Source organism: Paroedura picta, chromosome 12 (genome assembly GCF_049243985.1).
Source record: "Paroedura picta isolate Pp20150507F chromosome 12, Ppicta_v3.0, whole genome shotgun sequence".
Lineage (NCBI taxonomy): Eukaryota > Metazoa > Chordata > Lepidosauria > Squamata > Gekkonidae > Paroedura > Paroedura picta.
The window spans coordinates 29061825-29083959 of record NC_135380.1 but is presented as its reverse complement, the minus strand read 5'-3'; the positions used below and the strand labels follow the sequence as shown (position 1 = coordinate 29083959).

Genomic DNA, 22135 nt, shown 5'->3' with positions numbered 1-22135 from the left:
CCTGGGGTTCCCTGGTGACCCCCAGGGCGAATAATTCTTAACCCCCCAGCCTTCCTCACCGGGCTGCTGAGAATAGAAAAGCCAGGACAGGAAGCACCTTGGCTCCTTCGAGGACGGGTGGCAAAGAGCATGCAGGGCCCATTACAACGGGGATGTGCTTTCTCCAGCGGCACAAAGAACAACTTGGAAAGGGGATCCGGAGGAATAGCGCAGGGGGAGCATCAGCAGCTTCGGACGGCGCCCGAGACAGAACTCTGCAGCTGGTCCGCTTGGGGGGGGGGGGGTCTCCACAATCCAGGCAGCCTAATCCTCGCGCCTCTACGCCGGAGGAAACCCCGTTGCCCTCGGTGGGGGTTCTTCCTGGGCGCGGGCGATGGGATCCTCGCGGTCCAGCAGGCTCCCGGCGAAGCATGCCCGGGCCCCGCCTCCCTATCCTCCAACCCCGGCCAGGCCCGAGAGGCCTTCTCCGAGGAGACCAGAGGAGCCGTCGGGGGCTGAGCAGCCTCTCCCCCCCCCCCCCCAGCGGCTCCGCCAGGCCGCCTCCCCGACGTCGCGCATCATACGGGGCGGGGCGGGCCGAGGCGGGGCTGGAGGAGGAGTCTGGGCCGCCGCCGCCGCCGCCGCCGCCGTCCTTCGCCGCGCCTGGCCCGCCAGCCTGCCTGCCTGCCTGCCGCGAGCGCCCGGGGTTGCAGCGGCGGAGCCCGTGGGCGGCGCTGGGCGCGGGGGGCCGTCGAGGCGGCGGGGCGGCCGGCGGGCGATGCGGTGGTTGCCCGCGCCCCACGGGGAGGCTCGGCCGCCGCCTCCGCCATGCCGGTCAAGCTCAAGAACCGCTACAACCTGGTGGACGACGCGGGCGACTCGCGGGTGCCGCTGCACAACGAGGAAGCCTTCCAGCACGGCATCCACTTCCAGGCCAAGGTGGGTGCGGGCGGGCGGCCTTTTGCGCGCCGCAGCCCGAGGGGGCGAGACGGAGCCCGAGCCCCTGCCGCCCGTTGCAAAAGTTAGCCGCACCGCGCAAAGAGGTGCCGCGAGCATATGCAGAGAGCCCCTCCCGAGGTCGCTCGCCGCCCGCCTGGGCAACTAACTAGCGCTTGGGCACGCTTATCCGAAAGTCCGTCCCGTTTAGCCGAGCTCGACGGCGCTGCTTCGACGTGAAGCGCACATCAGAGGCCGGCGCTCGCGCGTAGCCGGCTGAAAAGGCAGGAAAGACATCCCCCCCCCCACAGGTTGCCAACTCCGGGATGGGAAATTCCAGATTTGTGCGGTGCCTGCGGGAGGTGGGATTTGGGAAAGGGAGGGCAAAATGCCAGAGAGTCTGCCTCCGAAACAGTCATTTTCCCTAGACGAAGTGACCTCTGTAGCAGATGCCTTGTGATTTCTGGAGATCTCCAGGTACCACCTGGCTATTGGCAACCCTACACCCCCATCACTCCCATATCCTGCTGGAATATCCTCTATGAAGCCTTAGCTTGTTTATGCAGGGAAGGGGGGGAAGCAACTCCTCTCCCCTCCCTCAACACACACACACACACAGTAAGGTTGCTGCTAGTCAGAGGACACATCTTTCAGGCTGGCTGGTTCATTGGTCTTGGATGCTTCCAACTAGGTGCCTGTAGGCTCCTGGGCACAGCGGCCGCCTGAGCCACTCATTCCCTACCCCCCCCCCCCCATTCATCGCTACATGATGCATTAAGGGGAGAAGGGCTAAGGAACACTCAGGGGCAGCCAACCCTAGGCCAGTGGTTCTCAACCTGGGAGTAGGGATCCCTTTGGGGGATGAACGACCCTTTCACAGTGGTTGCGGCAGGGCAAGCACCTTGGCCCGGGGGTGCCATGTACACAACATCCTTGCAGAGTGAGTCGAGATAGAGCGTTCGTCTGTCTGGAGCAGCGGAAAAAAGCGAGATCGGCATGGTGGGACAAGAGGCAGAACTGAACTGAGAAACTCTGGGGGGGGGGACAATTTATATACAATCATGAGCAATGCATCTTCACGCCATTGATCAGTTTCGGTTTAATTTCTGTGAAAGAACACTTGCATACTTTTATGGCTGGGGGTCACCACAACATGAGGAACTGTTTTAAAGGGTCACAGGATTAGGAAGGCTGAGAAGATCCTTGGCTCACAAGGTCTTTGGCTTGAGCCTTAAGGTTTAGGGAAGTTCTTTCCATGGGACTTGTGGCTTGTGCCTCTCTGCTTCCGTGTTGGGTGCAGCTCTTTCTGGAGGCGTGCGCACCGCTGTGAAGCCACCTGTGACCTGAGCCTTCTGGGGCAGAGTTTCTAACTGGAGAGGGGGGTTGGGGGGGGTTCACCTCTGTATGGCCTTGAGAACTTGCTGTTCCCAGGCCAGTCGCTTGGGCCTATATGTCAAAATGCATTTATCTCAAAATCTGCAGTCAGGTTTACAAAGGAGAACCTCAGCCAAGGAAGCGAAATCAGTGCCAACAAATTTTTATTGTGTTCTAGTGATCTGAAGCCAAGCTCGGTTCGCGAGGCAGATGAAGTGGGGAGTCGAAGGACTTTTAAAAGGTCATCATAATGGTTGCGTGGTTTGGTTCGGTACAAACTGGCTTGGCCCTGGGTTTTATTTTTAATCTCTGGGGTTTTGGAAACGTAAATGTAAATTAATTGGAAACCTTCCTGCAGGATTAATGAAGGGCTCCAACCAGAACAAAACTGCAGTTTACTCCGGGGATTGCTTAGTCTTAGGATCTGATTAGAAATATATGCACTTGCTTAATTGCAAGAGACTGGGAGATCTCCCCTGGGGTGACTGGTTGGCTGTGTGGCTGCAATCACTCCCTGGACCTGAGAACCAACCTCCTACGGTGAAGTAATAGGCGAGTTTTCAAGTTAATGCAGACCTCTTCATCAAAACAGAGAGAATGGAGAGCCAATTCTCAGCTGCCTCCAGGGGAAAGCATCCATTGAAACCAGAAAAAAATAGGTGGAACTGTTTGCACCAAAGGAAGCAAGGCTGGAAAAGCTCCTAAATGCTGGATTGAAGTTTTTAAGGAAAACCCCTCTTAGGTGCCAGCCCTGCAAAGGGCTGTAAACGCATTTTAAGATTCCTACAAGCAGTGCTCTGTTCTGTTCAAGCAACCAAGGTCAAGCACCACTGTGGGTTTCTAACTGGCTTTGATGCTCTGGTCGATGGAAATGCTAATATCTTTCCTATGGAAACCCTGGTGTCACCGCAGCTGCCAAGAGGGTTTTTTTAGCAGCTGTTACTGGCTGTAGCAATACCATTATATTGATATGCTAGTTGCCAACTTAAAACAACAACAACAACCAATCTTCCAAAAGCTCCCTGGTGGCTTTGGGTAGCTGCTGCAGGGCTGAACAGAGCAAAAGGCTGCTATGAGAGAGAGTCTGGGAAGCTGCAGACTTTCCTGTCCACATAGCAGCCAGTTCTGATCTTTCCCAAGACAATGCAGCAAAGCAAGTGGGGGGAAAGGACAGCAGAATTGAGCAAAACCTGGGTTGTGCATAGAAGCAACAGGATGCCAGGGGGAAGCGGGAGGAGGGGGGATTCTCCTCAGTAGCATTGGACCTGGGCATGCCATCCACATGGAAAGGGCTGAAGACTTCTGTGCTGCTCCAAAGCTTGCGTGCTTTGCCTGCTCACAAGCAGAACTTCGTCTTTTCAGGGAGTGATCTGTTTTGTCTGAGTTCAAGGCCTGCTGCCCCCACTGCTTTTACTCCGCCAACCCTCACCCCTAATCTAAGCACTTAACTCAGGAGGGACTGGGGGAGGGCACTGACCAGAACTAGTTTGTGCAAAGATAGCTTAAAATCTTTGCAGGTTTCCCAGGTGGATACAGAATCGCTCTCTGGCAGAGCGAGGAAGGGAGCTGCGTTCCAAGAAGGACTTCTGCCTGCCAGTCCATTTGTTGCAGGATGTGGGGGAGGGCTGCCAGAAGACGGGCTGCAGGAGAGGACGTGGCTCCCTCTTAGAAGAGCAGGGGGAGAGGGAGGCTTTGCATACTTGTTCCGCTGGGTCTCTCCTTGCCCAGGTGCCAGAGACGGCAGAGGCCGGCCTCTCTCTGCTTGAACTGAGCCCTGCGCTTGAACGGCTGTCCAGCTGTCCTTCCCGGCCACAACTTCTGTGCTTGCTCAATGTGCGGTTGTCCCAGTGCTTGCGCGCACGCCCCGCTGAAGTTGGTGGTGGGGAGAGGGATGCCAAGGGATGTCTCCTTGGGCTTGTTTGTAAGGTTTAAAAATAGTGTGTATTTAATAGCCCCGGGCTGTGTGTACGTGTGCGCGCTCACTCGGGTTGTTCCGGACGATGCAACGCTGCCTCGTGCAATGGAAAATGAACCTTAAAAGGTTCCTTGTTGGCTCTTCCCTCCCTCCTGACTGTAGGACTTTTTTTTTTGACTCAGAAATTGCCTTTGTGGGACTCGTTTTCTGATGCTGTGAAGAAGCAAGCCAAAGGAATTGATGGTCCTGCCTCAGCAAATTATTAATAAATGGTCCGGGGGGCATAAATTGACAGGGAAGGAGCACTGTCCGTTTTGAGCAGCCTGTGAGCTTTCTGCAGGCTCTGGGCTGGGTGCTGTCCACAAGGGGCTTGGAGCTTCGCCCTGACCTAGGGAGGGCGTTGTGATCCTGAAGCAGACAAGCCCTCTACTGCAGGTAGTCAAACTGCGGCCCTCCAGATGTCCATGGACTCCAATTCCCAGGAGCCCCTGCCAGCGAATGCTGGCAGGGGCTCCTGGGAATTGTAGTCCATGGACATCTGGAGGGCCGCAGTTTGACTATCCCTGCTCTACTGCCTTCTGCAGCAGGGAGGAGGCTCTCCCACGGCTCCAGTGGGTCCCTTCGACAACTCTGCTGCCTTTGTTCAATGGGGGTGATGGGCAAGAACCAAAAACAGGCCCTTCACCCTGCAAAGCTAGGGCTTGGGTATAAAATAGTCTTCTTAGGACCAAGTGAAGGCCTAGTGGGGGAAGCAGTGCAAGGAGGGTGAATGGGACAGGGGGAGAGGCATCCCTCTGTTCCCTGCATGGGGGAAGCACCTGCTACTCTCCCAATCAGCACCATGGTGCCCCTCAAGCCTTTCTAAAGAGGGTGCAGAGGACCTTTTCAGAATATTGCAGATCTCTGCCTCCCCCCCCCTCTCCCTCCCAGCAGAGGTTTCTATTTTAACTACATCATTAAGGTGCTAGACCTCTGGAGGAAGGTGCAGGGTGCTGATGACCAGGGAGGGGGATCCCACTTGGAAGGGAATCCCACCCCAGCTAGTGCAGCTCACTGAAATGAGCTTCTGCCTGGGGTTGTTTGTGGGGACCCAGAGGTAGCCAGCCCCCCTCCCCCCGAATCCTGCTTACCTCCCCAGCTCAGCTTTGTTTCTTTAAATATTGATTTAGGCAGCTGACAAAAGTGTGCTCTTCTCTTGCAGCGTTGTCCTCATGAGGGCCAACATCATATAGTAGTTAAAGAGCAGCAGGCTTGATTTCCCTGTCTTCCACATGCAGCCAGACTTTGAGATAGTCACAGTTCTCCCAGATCTGTTATTTCAGAGCAGTTCTTTTAGAGCTCTCTCAGACATACCTGGCTCACAGGGTGTCTGTTGTGGGGAGAGGAAGGGAAAGGTGTTCGTAAGCCACTTTGAGATTCATTTGGGTTGTGAAGAGCCGGGTATAAAAAGCCAGTACTTTTTTCAGAACTACAACTTCTCTCAAGTATGTGAGGCTGGAGGGAGTGACTGGGCCACAGTGACCCAGAGAGCTTCCAGGGCGCCTGTTGAGACACATCTGGGGCGGGGGGAGCAGCACCAGCCTGATCTTAGCCTTTTTATTCTAGCACTTCCGTTCCATTTACTAGCCTTGGCAACCTGCAATAACTCATTGGTAGAAAATCATCAATAAAAATAGGGGTGCTTCCTCAGCTAGGCTGTTTCATCCTTAGAAATCCTGCATTTCCCCTCGTCAAGGCTTAAGGTGGCTGCCATTCAAACATATATATATTTAACATGACCCTAGTGGTTGGGCTCAGTTGAAACTAACACCCTTGTAAACAGAGAGAGTCAGGCTAGCTGAGGGACTGCGCTACGAATGAGGAAGGGGCACAGTGTTACTGTTGAGCTTAAAAACAAAATATCCTGTTTAGAGGTTCAAAGACAAGCCTAGAAACACACACACAGAGCAATATTCAATGGCGGGGAGGGGGGACTTCACACCTCTCTAAAAGCCCCAAGAACCATTGGGTGGTATTGACTACCAATACTTTGAGGTTATGGGAAGCAAAGGCCCTATTATGCACACAGTGGATAATGCACTTTCAATGTGCTTCTGCAGCTGGATTTTCCTGTGCAGAACAAGATAATCTGCTTCTAAAGTGCATTATCCAACATGTGCACAATGGGTCCTTGCTCCAAGACTTGGGATACACACACCCCTCCACTGCACAAGCACACAGAACAAGGTCTGGACTACAGAAGGGGCTCAAAAATGGGGTCCTGGGGCTTTAAGGAGCATTTGCCACATGTACCACTCCCTGCATTTGCCAGGTGATGGGCAGCATCAGATCTGCCAACATCAGCAGCAATGAACGTTTTTTTGTTTTTTTAAGCAGAAAAATTCTGGCCATCTTAAATCAGGAAAACACTCCAACAGTTACTAATTGGGCCAGCTGCTTGTCATTCACCTCCCTTGGCTCAGAGGGTCCGGTGCATATACAGAACTTCATCCCGTTACAGCTTTGCCATTCAGTGTCTTTTCTGGGGAGCTTTTCCATGCATGCCATTAGGCACATATCATCATCGTACTTCATTCAGTCAATGGATCAGCATCAAAACAAGAACCAGCAGATAAAAAAAAAAGAAATCAGGCATATGAAAAAAGCATAATATTGACAGACAGTTCCACCAGACAACACTAGAGAACGCCATATTCTGCCAGCAATGTAACAAAACTTTGTCCCTGGTTTGAGAGGGTAGAAGCTTTATCTTCAAGTAAGAAGGGAACTAATAAGCCATTAGGGCAATTGGAATAACTGAAATGTTCAAAATGCAAAGTCAACAGGAGCAGAATTAGAGTATCACTGATATCGCCATAGAATTCACAATAAAGTAAAATGTGAGAAACCATCTTACCTGATCGAAAAGCTGGTTTTCCATGGTGAGGCTCATCTGTTGCACTTCCATTGTGCACCATTCATTCATTCATTCATTCATTCATTCATTCATTCATTCATTCATTCATTCATTCATTCGTTTTTGTGCCTCTATTCCACCCTTCCCAGAAGGCTCCACCACATAATTTACAAATGGAGGAATATGGAAAGCAACAGAATAAACCCCCGGATTTAAATTGGGTTGGGTAGAGTTAAATAGAGTTTTGTTAGGGAGGCCAGGAAATTGTACAGATGTTACTCCAAGGGCTTGACCATAGGCCCTGAGGAAGAACTCTGTTTTACATGCCCTACAGAACTGGTTGAGGTCCCCCAGGGCCCTCATCTCGCTAGGCAGAGTGTTCTGCCAGGGCTGAGACCAATTTAATTTCTTTGGGGCCAGGGATCTTGAGCGAGTTGTGCTCACTTGATCTCCAGTCCCTGGATTAAAGCAAATAGGGTGATGATTACTTGTACTTAGCACTGCGTGTGCATCACAGCAGAGCTCTGCCACCTTAGAAAATTGTCTTTTAACCACTACTTGAAATTCATGTTCTTCTCTCTCTCTAGTACATCGGAAGCTTGGACGTGCCAAGACCCAGCAGCCGTGTGGAGATTGTCGCAGCAATGAGAAAGATCCGGGTGAGTCAGTGTGTGCGTGCCACTCTCCCTTTCTGCTGGCGATGCCTTCTTCTTGCAGGGAGAGATTTGATGTACCGGAAGTTGGGAAGGGAGGCAATGTTCCGTTGTTCCCGTTTCCATTCTCCCCTTTGCACACACATGCACAAATACGCCCCCGACTTCTTTTTCACTGGCGGCCATTCTACCAGAAGGCTGGGCGGCAAAGCTCCATGTTCTGCCTCTGCTCTCAAGCCATTGATGGGCTTTATTCCCGAACAGAAGTGAGAATTATCCAAGCAGATTGCTAGCTCGGAATGAATGAAGCCAGCTAAGGAGGCGGGTGCATGTTCATCAAAGGCCTCTGGCCAGGCGGCCGTGTCATCAGCTTCCGGCTCTGCACTCCTTTGGTGGTGTTGTCTTTTTTGGTACCCCTTCTCTGTGTGGAGGCAGTGGGGAGACAAAATTGCTTCCCCTCCCCCGCCCACCGTTCTGAGATATCATCCTTTGCAAGACAGACATAGCCTGGTGGGCAAGTTGGCAAGTTTTGTGCCTTTAACAGACCATAATGAGCTGGCATAGGGTCATACAGAATCATAGAGCTAGAAGGGATCTCCAGGGTCATCTAGTCCAACCCCCTGCACAATGCAGGAACTCACAACTGCCTGCCTACCCACAATGACCCCAATTTCATGCCCAAGGGATCCCTCCACCAAAAATCTCCAGAATCCAGCCTGGCCTGGAGGAAATTCACCTTCCATCCCACAGTATTAATCAGCAAATCCCTGGGTGTGCAAGGAAGGGCCACATGAATGTAGGAAGGCTCTGGGGCCTGGATATTAGTTTGCAGAAGATCTCAGTATTGATTGCTGGCCTTCCAGATAAGGAGCCCCCTTTAGAGCCCAGAAACCCTCTGCCAGTCAGTGGAGACAAAGCAATCCTGAATGTGAGTATGGGTCTCCCGCTGACTGGTAGAGCATGTGTGGAAGATCCTATGCAGTCAATTTCCTGCAAAAGGACTTTGGTTGGGAATGAGCTGGGAGGCCGCCCTGGACCAGAAGGATGCCTCAGGAGGCAGCAGCATCTTGCCTGTCATGTTCCCAAGAGACACCTTGCTATTTCTGCAGCCTGAAGCAGGTGACAAAAAACAGGCTCTCTTGAGTCCTTCTCAGGCTGTATTCAGCTGGGTGAGTCACCCAAGCTGGTTACCCCTGGGCCATGCCAACCTGCTTTGGTGTGACCGAAAACATAATTCACACCTCTTTGTCCCCCCTGTTGTTTGTGCCTGAGCAAGCCCCCCAGTTACCCGTTTCTCTGAGCGGAGATAGGGGGGATATCGACAGGGTTGAGGTGTACTGCTCTGCTCTCTAGTCACATTCAGTACTCACGGGCTTAGCCTGGCACCTGGAAAAGCAAACGGCACCAGTGAGGACCCGTGTCTAATTTTGCTTCCCCCACCACCACTCCCCTGATGCTGCATCCGTTGACATCCGATAATCCCATAATCAGCTGTGCTGAGTGGCTCTGTGAAGCTGCCGCCTTGGGTTCCGGGGCCAGCTGTTTTCTGCCTCTTCTTTTCTTCTTTACAAACATGCTTCCGAGACTTAAGGAAACCAGAGCCTGCCCCCTTTTGCTGATCTCAGCCAACGGAAACCAAATGTGGTTGTCCTCCCCTTGCAACAGTCCTAAATTGTCATTAACAAGAATCTGGTCAGAACACCTGGTAGCGTTGTTAGGGGGAGAAGATACCTCAGGGAAGTGAGGAATTCACATGCATTGCAAATCAAAGCCAGTTTCAAACGTGGTTAACGGCTCTGTCTCCCAGTCAAGGCATGCTGGGAAGTGTAGTTTTTCAAAAACAATGAAGAGCTCTCTACAGAACATTCCTCTGGCATTTGTGGAGGGAAGCAGTGTCAATTAAACTGGTTTCGGCTTGCTATGCATGTTCATTCACGACATCAAATTTGCCCGCTATTCAGATATGGGGCAAAGTGAAGGGAGTAGACCTAATTGTTTTTCAGGAGCAGACATCTAAATAAAACATCAGTGAGAAGATTCATTAAGGTGTTGCGTAAGGGCTCTGCCACCTGCACCAGGTCAGCCTTCAAAGGCAGAGACACTAAAATCATGTCACTAATTCATCTGAATTTACAAAGCTGCCTTACTGAGTCAGATGCTTGGCCCATCAAGGGTCATCTCTTCTACTCTGACTGGCAGCAGCTCTCCAGGGTCCCAGACAGGAGGCTTTCACATTACTCACTGCCTGCTCCTTTGAACTGGGCATGCTGGGGACTGAACCTGGGGCATTCATTGTACTGCTGAGCAAAGCCATTCAGGCTCTTTTGAACCTTGCCTCTTTTTTCCCTGCCCCCCAGTTTTTGGGGAAATTGGCAAATTCATGGAGGAAAAGAAGCCTGTTAAAAGCTGTTAGGTCATTGGAACCTCCATTCATAGAAGTAGTATACCTTTGAATACACTAGAGACAAAGCAAGAGAAGACCCCTGCCTTCCTGTCCTTCCGCAAGCTGATCATCATTGGAAAGGGGATGTTTGCCTACCCATTTCTTGGCTTAAACCGTAAAAAGTCTTGGAGCAGGTTCCAGAATTGCAGATTTTTTTAAAGGCCTAAGCTTCAGTATATTTGTACCCGCATTTTTCAGCTGCCCCCCAGCTCCACATCAGACGTATGAGAGCGCTGTAAGGTGATGGACATGTGTGATCATATTTGCATAAGAAGGTCATTGTAGCGGACAGGAGGGCAATTTTGCAAGGGGAGATCACAAAACAAGTGGGCATTACTCAAAATGGAGCAGAGCTACCTGACTTGAGCCAGTCTAGAGCAGTAAACTATATTCATTCATAAGGAGGTGGGGGGCGTGTCAAGCCACACCCATCAGTCCTTGTTTTCATTAAAGTCGGAATGCTCGGATTTAGACCGCATCTCTAACAGGATACGACTGCCTGGGTGGATGGGGCAGGGAGTTAATCCATCTCAGGAGGAGTCGCTCAAACCCGTCGTTTCTGAAGCTGGCTGAAAGCAGAATGCCGCTGGGGGCTCAGCTGCTGGTTGGCTTCTGCAGCTTTAAAAGCATCAACATGCAAGACAGCCACCAGGCAAGCATCACAGCTCTCTTGTTCTCAGCCGCCCGGGACAGCTCCTTGCCAGAAGCCACAATCCACCCCCCCAGTTCAGCAGTGGAATCATTTCCAAACTGAAGCCGACTCTCTGTTCAGGAGATACCTTCTTCCATAAACTAGAATACAGTGTGTGTGTGGGGGGGGACTTCATGTTTACACCGTTGTCCTTCTTGCGACATCCCAGAATGAAGGGCGGCAAAGTCACGCACTCGTCGGGAGGCTGGAAGGATGTTGCAAATCTACCTTGTGCCAGGACCATCCCTGTATTCAGAAGCTGGCACCAGTGCCTCTAAGCCTGCCTCTGTCTCAACACCAGGAGAAGGGCTGCAGACCCCCTCAGGGGGCACGTGAATTTGGCCAGAGACACAAGAAAAGCGCGCCTTTCTTTAGAAAGGGAAAAGCAACAGCAGGATCCATCTCCCTCTCTGAGTGTGCTGTGACCCTTGCAAGAAAGAGATTTTGGGCAGGAAAAACAGTTGCGAGCACTGGATTCTCGGGGAAACGCTCTCTCACAAATGAAGCCAAGGGGAGGAGAGAGGGAAGGAGGGAGGGAGTGCACGCACAAGGAGAGTGGAGTGGAATATAAATGTCACGGTTGGGAGCAGGGGAGGAGTCATTTCTGCTGTTCGGGGCTTGTCATTAACGCAAAACTCAGATTGGATTTTAATTTTTTTTCCAATTCCTCCTTCTGGATTATTATTAGCTGCTTGGAGTTGCAGACTTTTCATGCAATCTCATCTGAGCTCCAGATAATCCCTCGCCCCTTTCCCAGACTTTGATGGTGCTATTCCTGGCTCTTCAGTGTTCAGTGGAGCTTAATATTAACTCAGCCCTCTGTGAGTTCTTGACTGTGCCAGTTCCTAGTGAGCGTCTGGGTTCTTAAGCGTAAGGCAGCTTTAAATGTTGCCATTCACCACCACCAGGCTTGTGGTGCGAGGGCATTAGGTACAGGGCTCTTCTAAGGGCCTACAGTCGATATTGACACTGCTGGACTTAAATTCCAAAAGAGGCTGAGAACATAAAAGTCCTGCTGGATTAGACCCTTGATTCATCTTGTTCAACATCCTGCTTCTCACAGGGGCTAACCAGTTCCCCGGGCGTGGGGGAAAATGCAAGACCCTGGCTCCTGCCTAGTGGAATGAGCTGCTGGTGGAGATCTGGGCTCTTGCAGAGTTGTCAAGGGTCCACAGGGCCTGTAAAGTGGTGCTCTTCCACCAGGCCTATGGTTGAGGCTGGGGTGATTTAGAACATAATTGCACTGGGCCTCCCTCCCTTTATTGTTTCCCCTAGTTCGATCTCCCCTAGTTCGATCTGGCCCACTACCGTCAATATGGCTGGGTGGAAAAACCACCAACAAGACGAAGGCAACTTGAACAAAATGGCAGCATGGCGGAAGATGGAAGATATTTTAGAAATGAAAAATATTTAATGACTTTTACTGTATTTTGTATTTTACCAAGTGCTGGTTTTAAAGGTTGCACGCTTCCTCGATCCTGCTAGTGGTCAAGAAATTGAACAGTATAAATTAAATGATAGAGTCTAGGGCTGTACTCTGATGGTGCCTCCTAGTTCTGGTATTGAGGGGCTTGATGCCTCTGGAGATGGAGAGTGCCTTCAGTCGTCATGGGTAGTAGCCATCTGCCAGTTGTAAGAACATCTGTAAAAGGGTGCCATATGGAGGATGGAGCAGAGGGACAGACCAGAATGAATGGGATGAAATTAATTCAAAAGAAATTCTGTCTAAACATCCGGAAGAAGTTCCTGACAGTCAGAGCGGTTTCTCAGTGGAACAGGCTTCCTCAGGAGGTGGTGGATTCTCCATCTTTGGGAATTTTTAAACAGAGGCTGGATAGCCATCTGACGGAGAGGCTGATTCTGTGAAGGTTCAAAGGGGGCAGGTTACAGTGGATGAGCGACTGGGAGGTGAGTGTCCTGCATAGTGCAGGGGGTTGAACTAGATGACCCATGGGATCCCTTCCAATATTATTCTATGATCTGTACTAGCCATAAGAATATTGTACTAGCCATAAGCAAAGCGCAAAAAATGTGCTTAGTGGCACCTTTAAAACAGATTAAAATGGGCATCATCTGGGCATGGGATTGGGACGGCTGTGGGCGGGCAGGGAGTTGCGAATTTCTGCATTCTGCAGGGGGTTGGACTAGAATGCAAAGAGGCTGTTGGTTTAATGAGGCAGAGATAAAGCAAAGAGCCCCTTTTCTTGTCCATAGAGGATAGATTGCAGCTGCTGTGAAGTTCGGGCTGTGAAACCTTTGCCACCTCTGCAGTTACCTTCACAACAATCCTGTGATGTAGGTTAGGCTCAGTGGTAGTGATTGGCCCAACGACATTGTCTGGAGAGGGATTTGAACCCAGGTCTCCCCACTTCAAGCCCAGCACTCCAGCCATTGTGCTGCACCAGTTCTCTTTCAATGCCAAATAAAGATGCAGGAAAGGGAAACTTGAATATGGCCGCCCGTTAATTAAGTTCTGGCTTTGTACCGAGCCTTTCATGAGTCGATGAAGCTAAAATTAAATGTAAACGCTCTGAAACCTCGATGCAATTTCCTTTTCAAGGGCTGCGCTGAAAACAAAGGGCAAGTGCCAGGAACTCTTTGGAAATTACAGATATTCCTATGGCCATGAAGCCTCACTCCACTCCTTGCAAAAAGGCAGGCTGTCGTATTTCCTTCCCTCTATCCCCAAACTTGGTGAGGTGTTTTCCTGGTGCACATAAGCACGCTGAAGTCGACACAGGCTTTGCAAAGCAAGCTCAAAATGTGAGCCGATAATAAGGAACCATATTGCTTGAATGGGATTTATCTGTGGTGGAATCTTCCGAGTGCAAATGCACTGGGTGTAGGAGGGGCGTCCACTGCTCCAGGCTTTTCTCATTTTAGACTGGGCATTACTTTCTCTGTCTGCCAATGCCGCAACTGGTCTCGTGGGGCATCGATTTTGATAGCCTCCATCGATCTTGCCTCCAGGAGCAGCTGGCAGGCAGCAGGGCTGAGACACACGTGTGGCTGTGGAACACTGAAAAAAGCTGCTCCATAGTTGTTAGCGAGACTCCGGTAGCCTTTCAGCACAGACATTAGTTCTGCAGCTAGATTAAGGGGAGAAGAAGAAAACAAAGACTTGATTCTTATATGCCGCTTTTCTCTACCTGACGGAGCCTCAAAGTGGCTTCCAATCGCCTTCCCTTTCCTCTCCCCACAACAGACACCCTGTGAGGTGGGTGAGGCTGAGAGAGCCCTGATATCACTGCCCAGTCAGAACAGCTTTATCAGTGCTGTGTTGAGCCCAAGGTCACCCAGCTGGCTGCATGTGGGGGAGTGGGGAATCAAACCCGGCTCTCCAGATTAGAAATCCACACTCCTAACCACTACACCAAACTGGGAGTGATGGACTGTGGTCTTCCTCACTTTCCTACCAGCAGCCTTCTAGTACCACAGTACCACAGACAGTACCAGCTTCACAGTCTTCTTTGGCCCCAGGGCTGGCCATTGGGGTGGAAGGGGCCATCTGTAGCCATCCAAGATCACGCCTCTGGGCAGATAGCCCCAAAGTTTTGCTTAACCCAGAGGCCAGGTTGAAAAGGCTGCCAAATCCACAAAAAGCAAAACTACTCTGGGAATCGTCAGCACCAGAAGGTGGGCTATGCATACCTTAAGTTAAAATAAGATTTCCATGAGGTCGGCCACAGGGGCAGAGAGAACAGGCCGAGCTGCGCTGCCTGGTGGCTGCTGAACTCCAGGATTCAGGCAGTCCCATTCTAGAGCCCTGGCCATAGGCAGGACGCATCCGCGCCGCTAAAGTGTACAAGTGTAGAGGTTCTGAAGAATGTGCACGAGTCACAGGATTCATCTTTCAAGACACTCTGTTTTTACTTTGCAGATAAAAGGAGTTGTTGACCTTCATGGTTGCCAAGATAAGATGAAAAAATATATGGGCCATCGCTGGCAGTGGTAGGAGAAGCCAGCCGGTGGCTGGAAGGCGTTTCCATCGCATCAGAGGGTGGGGCGTCCCAGTGATTAGTGAGAGCGGAGTAAATCATGCCTGTTGGTGGTTTCAGAAAGCACCATTTCAGCTGTTGCTTATTTTTAGCTCTGTGTCCTGCATGCACAGTCCACATCCAGGTGACGCCTGAGGAAGGACAAAGAAGCAGCCTTTCCCCTTGATATTCTTTCCCTTCTCTGCCAGGTAGCCTTCCAATGAGTTTGCCACGCACTCAGGGGCCCTAATTGCTAAGAGCAAGGCGGTGGGGTTGCTCCTGTGATGGAGGAGGGCTGCACACGCTCGTTCTTCTGCAGGGGCCTGTGCTGCGGAGCCCACCCTGACTGAAGAGGTGTGCCCACCTTTGTGCAGAGGGCCAGGGCCCAGCAGCCACACGCGCAAATTCATGGGGGCCTGGATTTGCCGCCAGCCACCAGGAACCCGATGCTGATCCTGGTGCCTTGCGAGCCTCCGTATCAGCCATTGTGCTAAATAGGAATGGAAATTGCATTTTCGTCCCCCAAACGGAGAGGGCTTCTGTCCTTTGGGGAATAATTGACAACAGCAGCAGTCAGGTCACGGAGCTGCGAGGGCACGTCTCAGCCAGAGTCTGCCTTCTGCTGATCAGGATGAGCTTTTTGTGGCTCAGCGACGGTCGCTTTATCTCCGGAATAAAGGTGGTGGTGGGGTGACAGGACAGTCCTTTTGGGAAGCTGCCTCCGAAGCAAAAACACTCCTGCTGCGGGATGTAAATGTGTTTTGTTTTTGTTTTTAAAACCCTGGTGTGGCAGGCAAATTGATAATGGTAATTTTCCAAAAAGTTATTTTAAACGTTTATACCCCAGTTTTTTCTCCGATGGGGGCCCACAGCTATTTGCAACGTTGCTTCCCATTTCTTTTTTAATCCTTGCCGGGTGGGTTAGGCTGAGAGCACGACTAGTCCACGGTGACCCAGTGCATTCCCATGGCAGAGTGGGAATTTGGACCAGGGTCTTGCAGATCCAAGTTCAGGATTTTAACACCCTCCCCCCTGCCCCCGCTCGCTGTCCAAAATTGGTGATTCATGCACAGACTTCTGAAATTGAGACTGCTGGGAGGGGTTTTGTTTTGTTTTGCAATAATCTGATCCTTTTCGTAATAGCAAGGCAACAGCAACTGCTATTTAAGCGACAGAATGCAAAGTAATGCAAGATAGCAATTTGGGATTTTTTTTTTTTTAATGGTGGTGGCTGCCACTCTCAGATTTGCAACAACTGTGGGCAAGGCAAGAATACCTGAGAAAAGGATTTTGCACCAAACCCAGGCATGAGCAAGGAAACGGGGGGTTCACATGTTTTCCTCTCCACATGGATATATTAGTGTGTCACACTGTACGGTCAATATCTGTGCCCTACACAGTTATGCACTTCACTTCTTCCCTGCCATGTTCTACAGAGTCTGTTCTTTCTTCTCAGCTCTAATACCAACATACTGAGCTGCTGCTGAATTCTGAGGCTGCCTGTTGTGGTTCGTGGCTGTGGGAGAGGGGGGGGGGGTAATCCAGAATGAGCACACGGCTCTTTCTGCCTGAATTATGTCTGCCAATAAATCAAAGGTGCTTCCTGGCAGGGGACAAGCAAGGTTCTTTTCACATCAAAATGACTGGAGCTGAATTGTTTTGAAGGAGTTTCTGATCCTTGAGATTAACATAAACTGGTGGACTTTTTGAGGAAACCAAATATGTATTTTTTAAGGGGTTGCTTTTAATACCCTGCTTTTTTCACTACCCAACAGAATCTCAAACAGGCTTACAATTGTCTTGCCTTCCTCTCCCCACTGCAGACACCCTGTGAGGTAGGTGGGGCTGAAAGAGCTCTGACAGAACTGCTCTGTGAGAACAGCTCTAACAAGACTGACTGGCCCAAGCTCATCCAGCTGGCTGCATGTGGGGGAAGGGTGGGGAATCATACCCGGCTCTTAAGCGCTACACCAAGCTGGCATCAGAAGCTAGTAATTTAACCATCTACAGGATTATATGTTTTCTGAATTGTTGCACAGGGGATTCCTGAAAGGTTGTGTGTAGGAATCTGGGGGCTTCTTCTGAACAAAATGAAGAGAAATGCCTACTAGAGAGCCAGAGTCTCCCATCACATACGGAGACCAGAATTCAAATACACCCCCTGTCTATGGGCAGCCACACAGGGTTTCCATAAGTCAGCTGTGCCTTGATGGCCAGAAAATCTAGTGAGAGTCTGACTATCACAGGATATGTGAATCTCATTTGTCCTCGCCCCCTTCCTCTCTGTCACACATGCAGATGCAAACTCTTTCCCCCACCACACTCCCCCTTCCCTCTCTCCCCTCCCTCTCCTTCCTGGTCCCTCCCCCACTCACTTTCTGACACTTGCCAACACACACACACCTTCCCTCTCCTTACCTGTTGTAGCAGGAGTTGGGCAGCCTTCTGCCAGGGGTGTAACAGAGCTCCAAGGCCCATCTCTGAGTCTGAGAGCTCTGCTGGTGCTGGCCACAGTGTCTCCCTTCTTCCCAGCTCAGCCCCATGTCTGTTATCATTTCCGTTTTAGAGAGCACACCAGTAGATGTGTTCCACATCAAAAAAAGGGTCATTCTCTATGTTAAGCATTTTTGAAACAGGAATAGCAAAGGACTGTCAGGAAAACAGGCAGAAAAGACTGTACATTGCAGTACATGCTTTTTGAAATGTCTTTGACAATGTCACTAGGGTTGCCAGCTCTGGGTTGGGAAATACCTGGACATTTGGGGGGAGGTGGGGTGGATTTGAGGAGGAGAGGAACTTCAGCAGAGTATAAAGCCATAGACCAGGCTTTCTCAACCAGGGTTTCATAAAACCCTGGGGTTTCTTGATGACCCTGGAAGGGTTTCCCGAATGGGTGGAACTTGATTAATTTTTTGTACATTTTTAGAATGTATTAAACATTTATCGTGACATGTCCACATATGGTCATGATAGGGGGGGAGAAGCTCTTCAGAAAGCTGCAAAGATTAATTGCCATATATGGTCATGTCAGCCTTCCCCCACCCCATGGCCAGTGATGGGCCTGAATGAGGTGGGGAGGGGCCCCAGGTGGGCGTGTCCACAGCTATGCCTCCCAACCATATTCTGCATGATTGCACCACTTCTGCGGTTCCTCAAAGCCCGGGGGACCTTTCAGGGGTTTCTCAATGGTAAAAAAAAAAAGTTGAGAAAGGCTGCCATAGAATCTATGGCATTCATTTCCCCCAAACAAACCTTGTTGTCTGGAGACCAGTTGTAATCACAGGAGATCTCCAGGTCCGTACTCCTGTTGCTGCTAAGTCCCACTGAATCCCCTCCGGAGTTTCCAGCAGGCCTTGTTTGCATGTTGTCAGGCTTATCTTTTCAACCATAAGAGCTAGAAACTTGATTTTTTAAAAATAAGTTTTTCACTTAAAAAAAAAACAGACTTGAATCATGATACTTCTCTAATGGGCAAGGCCAAAGGTTATACTCAGTTCCCAGTGGGATCAGTATTTGTGGCTGGAGAGTAAGGAACTGGGAATCAAATCCAGCCTGATGTGGAATAGACAGTCCTCTCCACTGCCTGTTACAATGATTGGCATTTCACTAAGTCAAGGCGGGGGGGGGGGGGGGAGCTGCAGGGTTATGAGATCAAGTTCTATGGATGATTGACAGTAGATGGGCTCATGGAACAGCCCACAAAGCATGTTATTTCCAAGCAACGGTGAGCTTTTAATGCCTGGCTCAGAATTGCCAATGCTTGAGATCTTAAAAGCAGGAATGGCTTCCAGACCCACCATGGTGCATGAATGATGATCTAGGTTAGATGTAGGTTTAAGAAATAGAAGAGCTGACCTGGGCTTGCCCACTGCACACAAGAAGGGTATGGCCAGCTTCTTTAGGACAGTGGTAGTCAACCTGTGGTCCTCCAGATGTCCATGGACTACAATTCCCATGAGCCCCTGCTGGCAGGGGCTCATGGGGATTGTAGTCCATGGACATCTGGAGGACCACAGGTTGACTACCCCTGCCTTAGGACACCGAACAGCATCGTGATTTTTTCCTGTGAGCATTTTGAGCATAATCCCTGGGGAGGAGAGGCTCCAAGATAGAGCACCACGTCTCCTTGCATCTGCAAATCACCCACCAGCCTTTCCTCGGAAATGTCACTAGCTCCAGACTGCTTTATAGTTCAGTTGCCCTTTATCTGCTTGACGGAAGAACAAGAGGGATGGGTTGGAATCGGCAGAAGCAAAAACATCAGCGGATAACCCAATCGACTTGTTCCGGCCTGAACTAATGGGAAAGAGCATCACTAATGAGGCTCGGTGTAAGTTACTGTAAATTAACACACAACAGAGCAAAAGAAAAAAAATATATTACTGGCTTCATCTGTACATTGATAGGGACTAAACTGGCAGAGGTTGAGCAGAGGGGAGGTCATTGGGTTGTGTTGGGCAGCTCAATGAAAAGGGTGAGCCTATTTGAAGGAAGAAGAAGAAGAAGAGTTGGTTCTTATATGCCGCTTTTCCCTACCCGAAGGAGTCTCAAAGCGGCTTACAGTTGCCTTCCCTTTCCTCTCTCCACAACAGACACCCTGTGGGGTGGGTGAGGCTGAGAGAGCCCTGATATCACTGCCCGGTCAGAACAGTTTTATCAGTGCCGTGGTGAGCCCAAGGTCACCCAGCTGGCTGCATTTGGGGAAGCGCAGAATCGAACCTGGCGTGCCAGATTAGAAGTCTGCACTCCTAACCACTACACCAAACTGGCACTACACCAATTAAATAGATTGCCTTCCCACGTATTATCCTGTCTTCCCACTGAGATCCTCCTCTCGACCTCCGCTCTCTGTGTCCCCAACCTGCACAGGTGAAGTGGGTGGCTAGCCCAGAGGCAGGGCATTTTTGGAGGTGGCCCCACAGCCTTTGGAACAGTCTCCTCCTTAAGGCTTGCCTGGCACCTACTTTCCTTGCAAAAACCTGCTGGCGGAAACCATCTCTTTATCCAGGCTTTTATCTAAGGGCTGCCATCTTTTCAAAGTCTTTTTATAATCTGCTCCTAACCCGAAGAGTGTTTATCCATATAAACTGTGTGCTATGTGATTTTATGCTCTGGCTGTTTTTATTGGTATTTCTAATTGACTTAGATTTGTTTTTATTGCCTGCTTGCTTTTGTCTATCGCTCTGAGCTGCCTCGGGCAGGTCTGGAGAGGCTCCCTACATATTTCCTCCATAGATGAATGGCTCCCACAGTTGTGCTTCTGCAGCACAGCAGTTCAAGGCCCTCCAACGCCTGCAGCAATAGAGGGCGCAAAGCATAACAGCAATACAGCATGGAAGCCCTGGGGATGTGCACAATCGCACAGCGCAGGAGCTATGCATTCCAGCCCCATAGAGACAACCTGTGGGCAGAAGAAGAACACTGCAAGATCAGGGCTGTCCCCAGGGGGTTGGCTGTGGGCCAAGCTCTTCCCACTTCCGTCAGGAGCCCACCCCTCCCAGATCAGGATGCAAAATGCAGCAGCTGTCATTGATTTCTGGAAAATCACAAAAAGTGGGACCAGCTGCCCCCTCAGCCAGGCTGAGAGACAAAGATGTCGCTCAGCTGTTATCTGTCAGAAGAGTTAAATAGATAACTTCCACCTTCAGGGGCAGTGCACCTGCAAACATGGAGGGCTAAACTGCAGAGCCAGGCCCCCATCATTGCACTCTGCTTGTGACTGCTGCTTGCACAAGCCCTGGAACGCAGCCCTCGGGCACCTGTGCCATGACAACACGATGGCCACTGAACCTCACCTCAGAAGCTAAAATCAGCACTGTTTCTGCAGTACAGTTGAACGCATGAGTGCTTCACAGCCTAATCAAATAAGAGAGCTCCCTGCCTCATTGAGCTCACAGTCCATAGCTTGACAGTGAACCGAGAAGAGGATGAACAACTCACAGTTTCTGCCACTGGGGCTGCGTGGCCATTTGGGGGTGGTCCTAGAAGGGGTGCCAAGGAACCTTCTTCCCCAAAAGGACACTGAAGACCAGCTGGCTTTCCCCAGCCATTGTGGTGACTGTTGGTCAGGGTTCAACTGGAAGGGTGTGTGGCAAGGATTCTGTTACAGAGATTCCCAGGGACTTGGGGTTCTGATGAATCAAACGCAATGGGCTAAGGATCACCCAACAGAATCCTGTTTGGAAACCAAGCAGCTTTCACCACAGTTGAGACTAGCAGACTCGCACCCTCTTGGTGGTCAGCCATAGTGGGGTTCAGACTGCATTGCTGACTCCAAGGCTGCTGGCACACATGCTACAAAATGCACTTTCACTTGGCTTGCCGTTCACTTTAGCAATCACTTGTAAGTTCTCCGTGCCCAAAAAGTCCTGATGCAGATGGGAGAACAGACCCACTCTGCCTCCCTCTTTCAGCGATTACTTGTCAGTGGATTTTGCTTTTTCACAGTGGACTGAACGTGCATTATTCAGTGTGTGTGGAAGAGCCCAAAGACAGGCAGACCCTTGCAGGCCTTTTGCCTGCAGAGGTAACCAAGATGGAAACAGCTCTTAGTGCAAATATCTTCCAGTGAGCTTGGGAAAATGGAAAGCGCCCTTTTATTTCACCAGCTAGGATCCTGGCGGGCAGCGCTAATTTTAACACCCCTTTGAACTGGGGTGTGATGGTATGAATCAGAGAACTGTAGTGTTGGAAGGTGCCATGCAGGCCATCTAGTCCAGCCCCCCTGCTCAATGCAGGATCAGCCTAAAGCATCTAGGATAAGTATTTGTCCATCCACTGCTTGAAGACCACCAGTGTGGGGGAGCTCACCACTTCCTTAGGCAGTCGATTCCACTGCTGAACTACTCTATAGGAAAAAAAAAACCCTGATATCTAACCAGTACCATTACTGCTGGTTCTATCCTCTGCTACCAACAGGAACCACTCTCTGCCCTCCTCCAAGTGACAACCATTCAGATACTTAAAGAGAGCATTCCTGTCCCCACTTAACCTCCTCTTCTCCAGGCTGAACATTCCATGTCCCTCGGCCTTTCCTCAGGCCCTGGATCCTCCTTGTCACTCTCCTCTGAGCCTTCTCCATTTTGTCCACGCCCTTTTTGAATGCCTTGCTGTGTCTCGTGGCCTAAAGTGTCCAGCCTCTGACTGCCCCATCCCATAGATCAGGTCTAGGGTTGCCAGGTTCCCCCTTGGCTTGGCAGGGGATGGAGCCTGGAGAGAGAAGGGAACTTTGTGGGGCACAGTGTCCTAAAGTCTACCCACCAGCACTTCCA

At 50.6% G+C, this 22135-nt stretch overlaps 1 protein-coding gene across 2 annotated transcripts in view; it reads left to right on the top strand.

Annotated features, from left to right (window-relative positions):
- Window positions 1–619: 619 nt before the first annotated feature.
- Window positions 620–22135, top strand: part of LOC143821517 (carboxyl-terminal PDZ ligand of neuronal nitric oxide synthase protein-like) — a 43602-nt gene continuing 22086 nt past the window's right edge. Inside the window, exons 1-2 of one of the 2 annotated variants that reach the window (XM_077305566.1) lie at window positions 620–918; window positions 7688–7759. In XM_077305566.1, coding sequence (XP_077161681.1) covers window positions 808–918; window positions 7688–7759 — 183 coding nt within the window. In that variant the 5' untranslated portion in view covers window positions 620–807. The remainder of the gene's footprint in view (window positions 919–7687; window positions 7760–22135) is intronic. The other variant, XM_077305568.1, reaches the window with a different exon arrangement.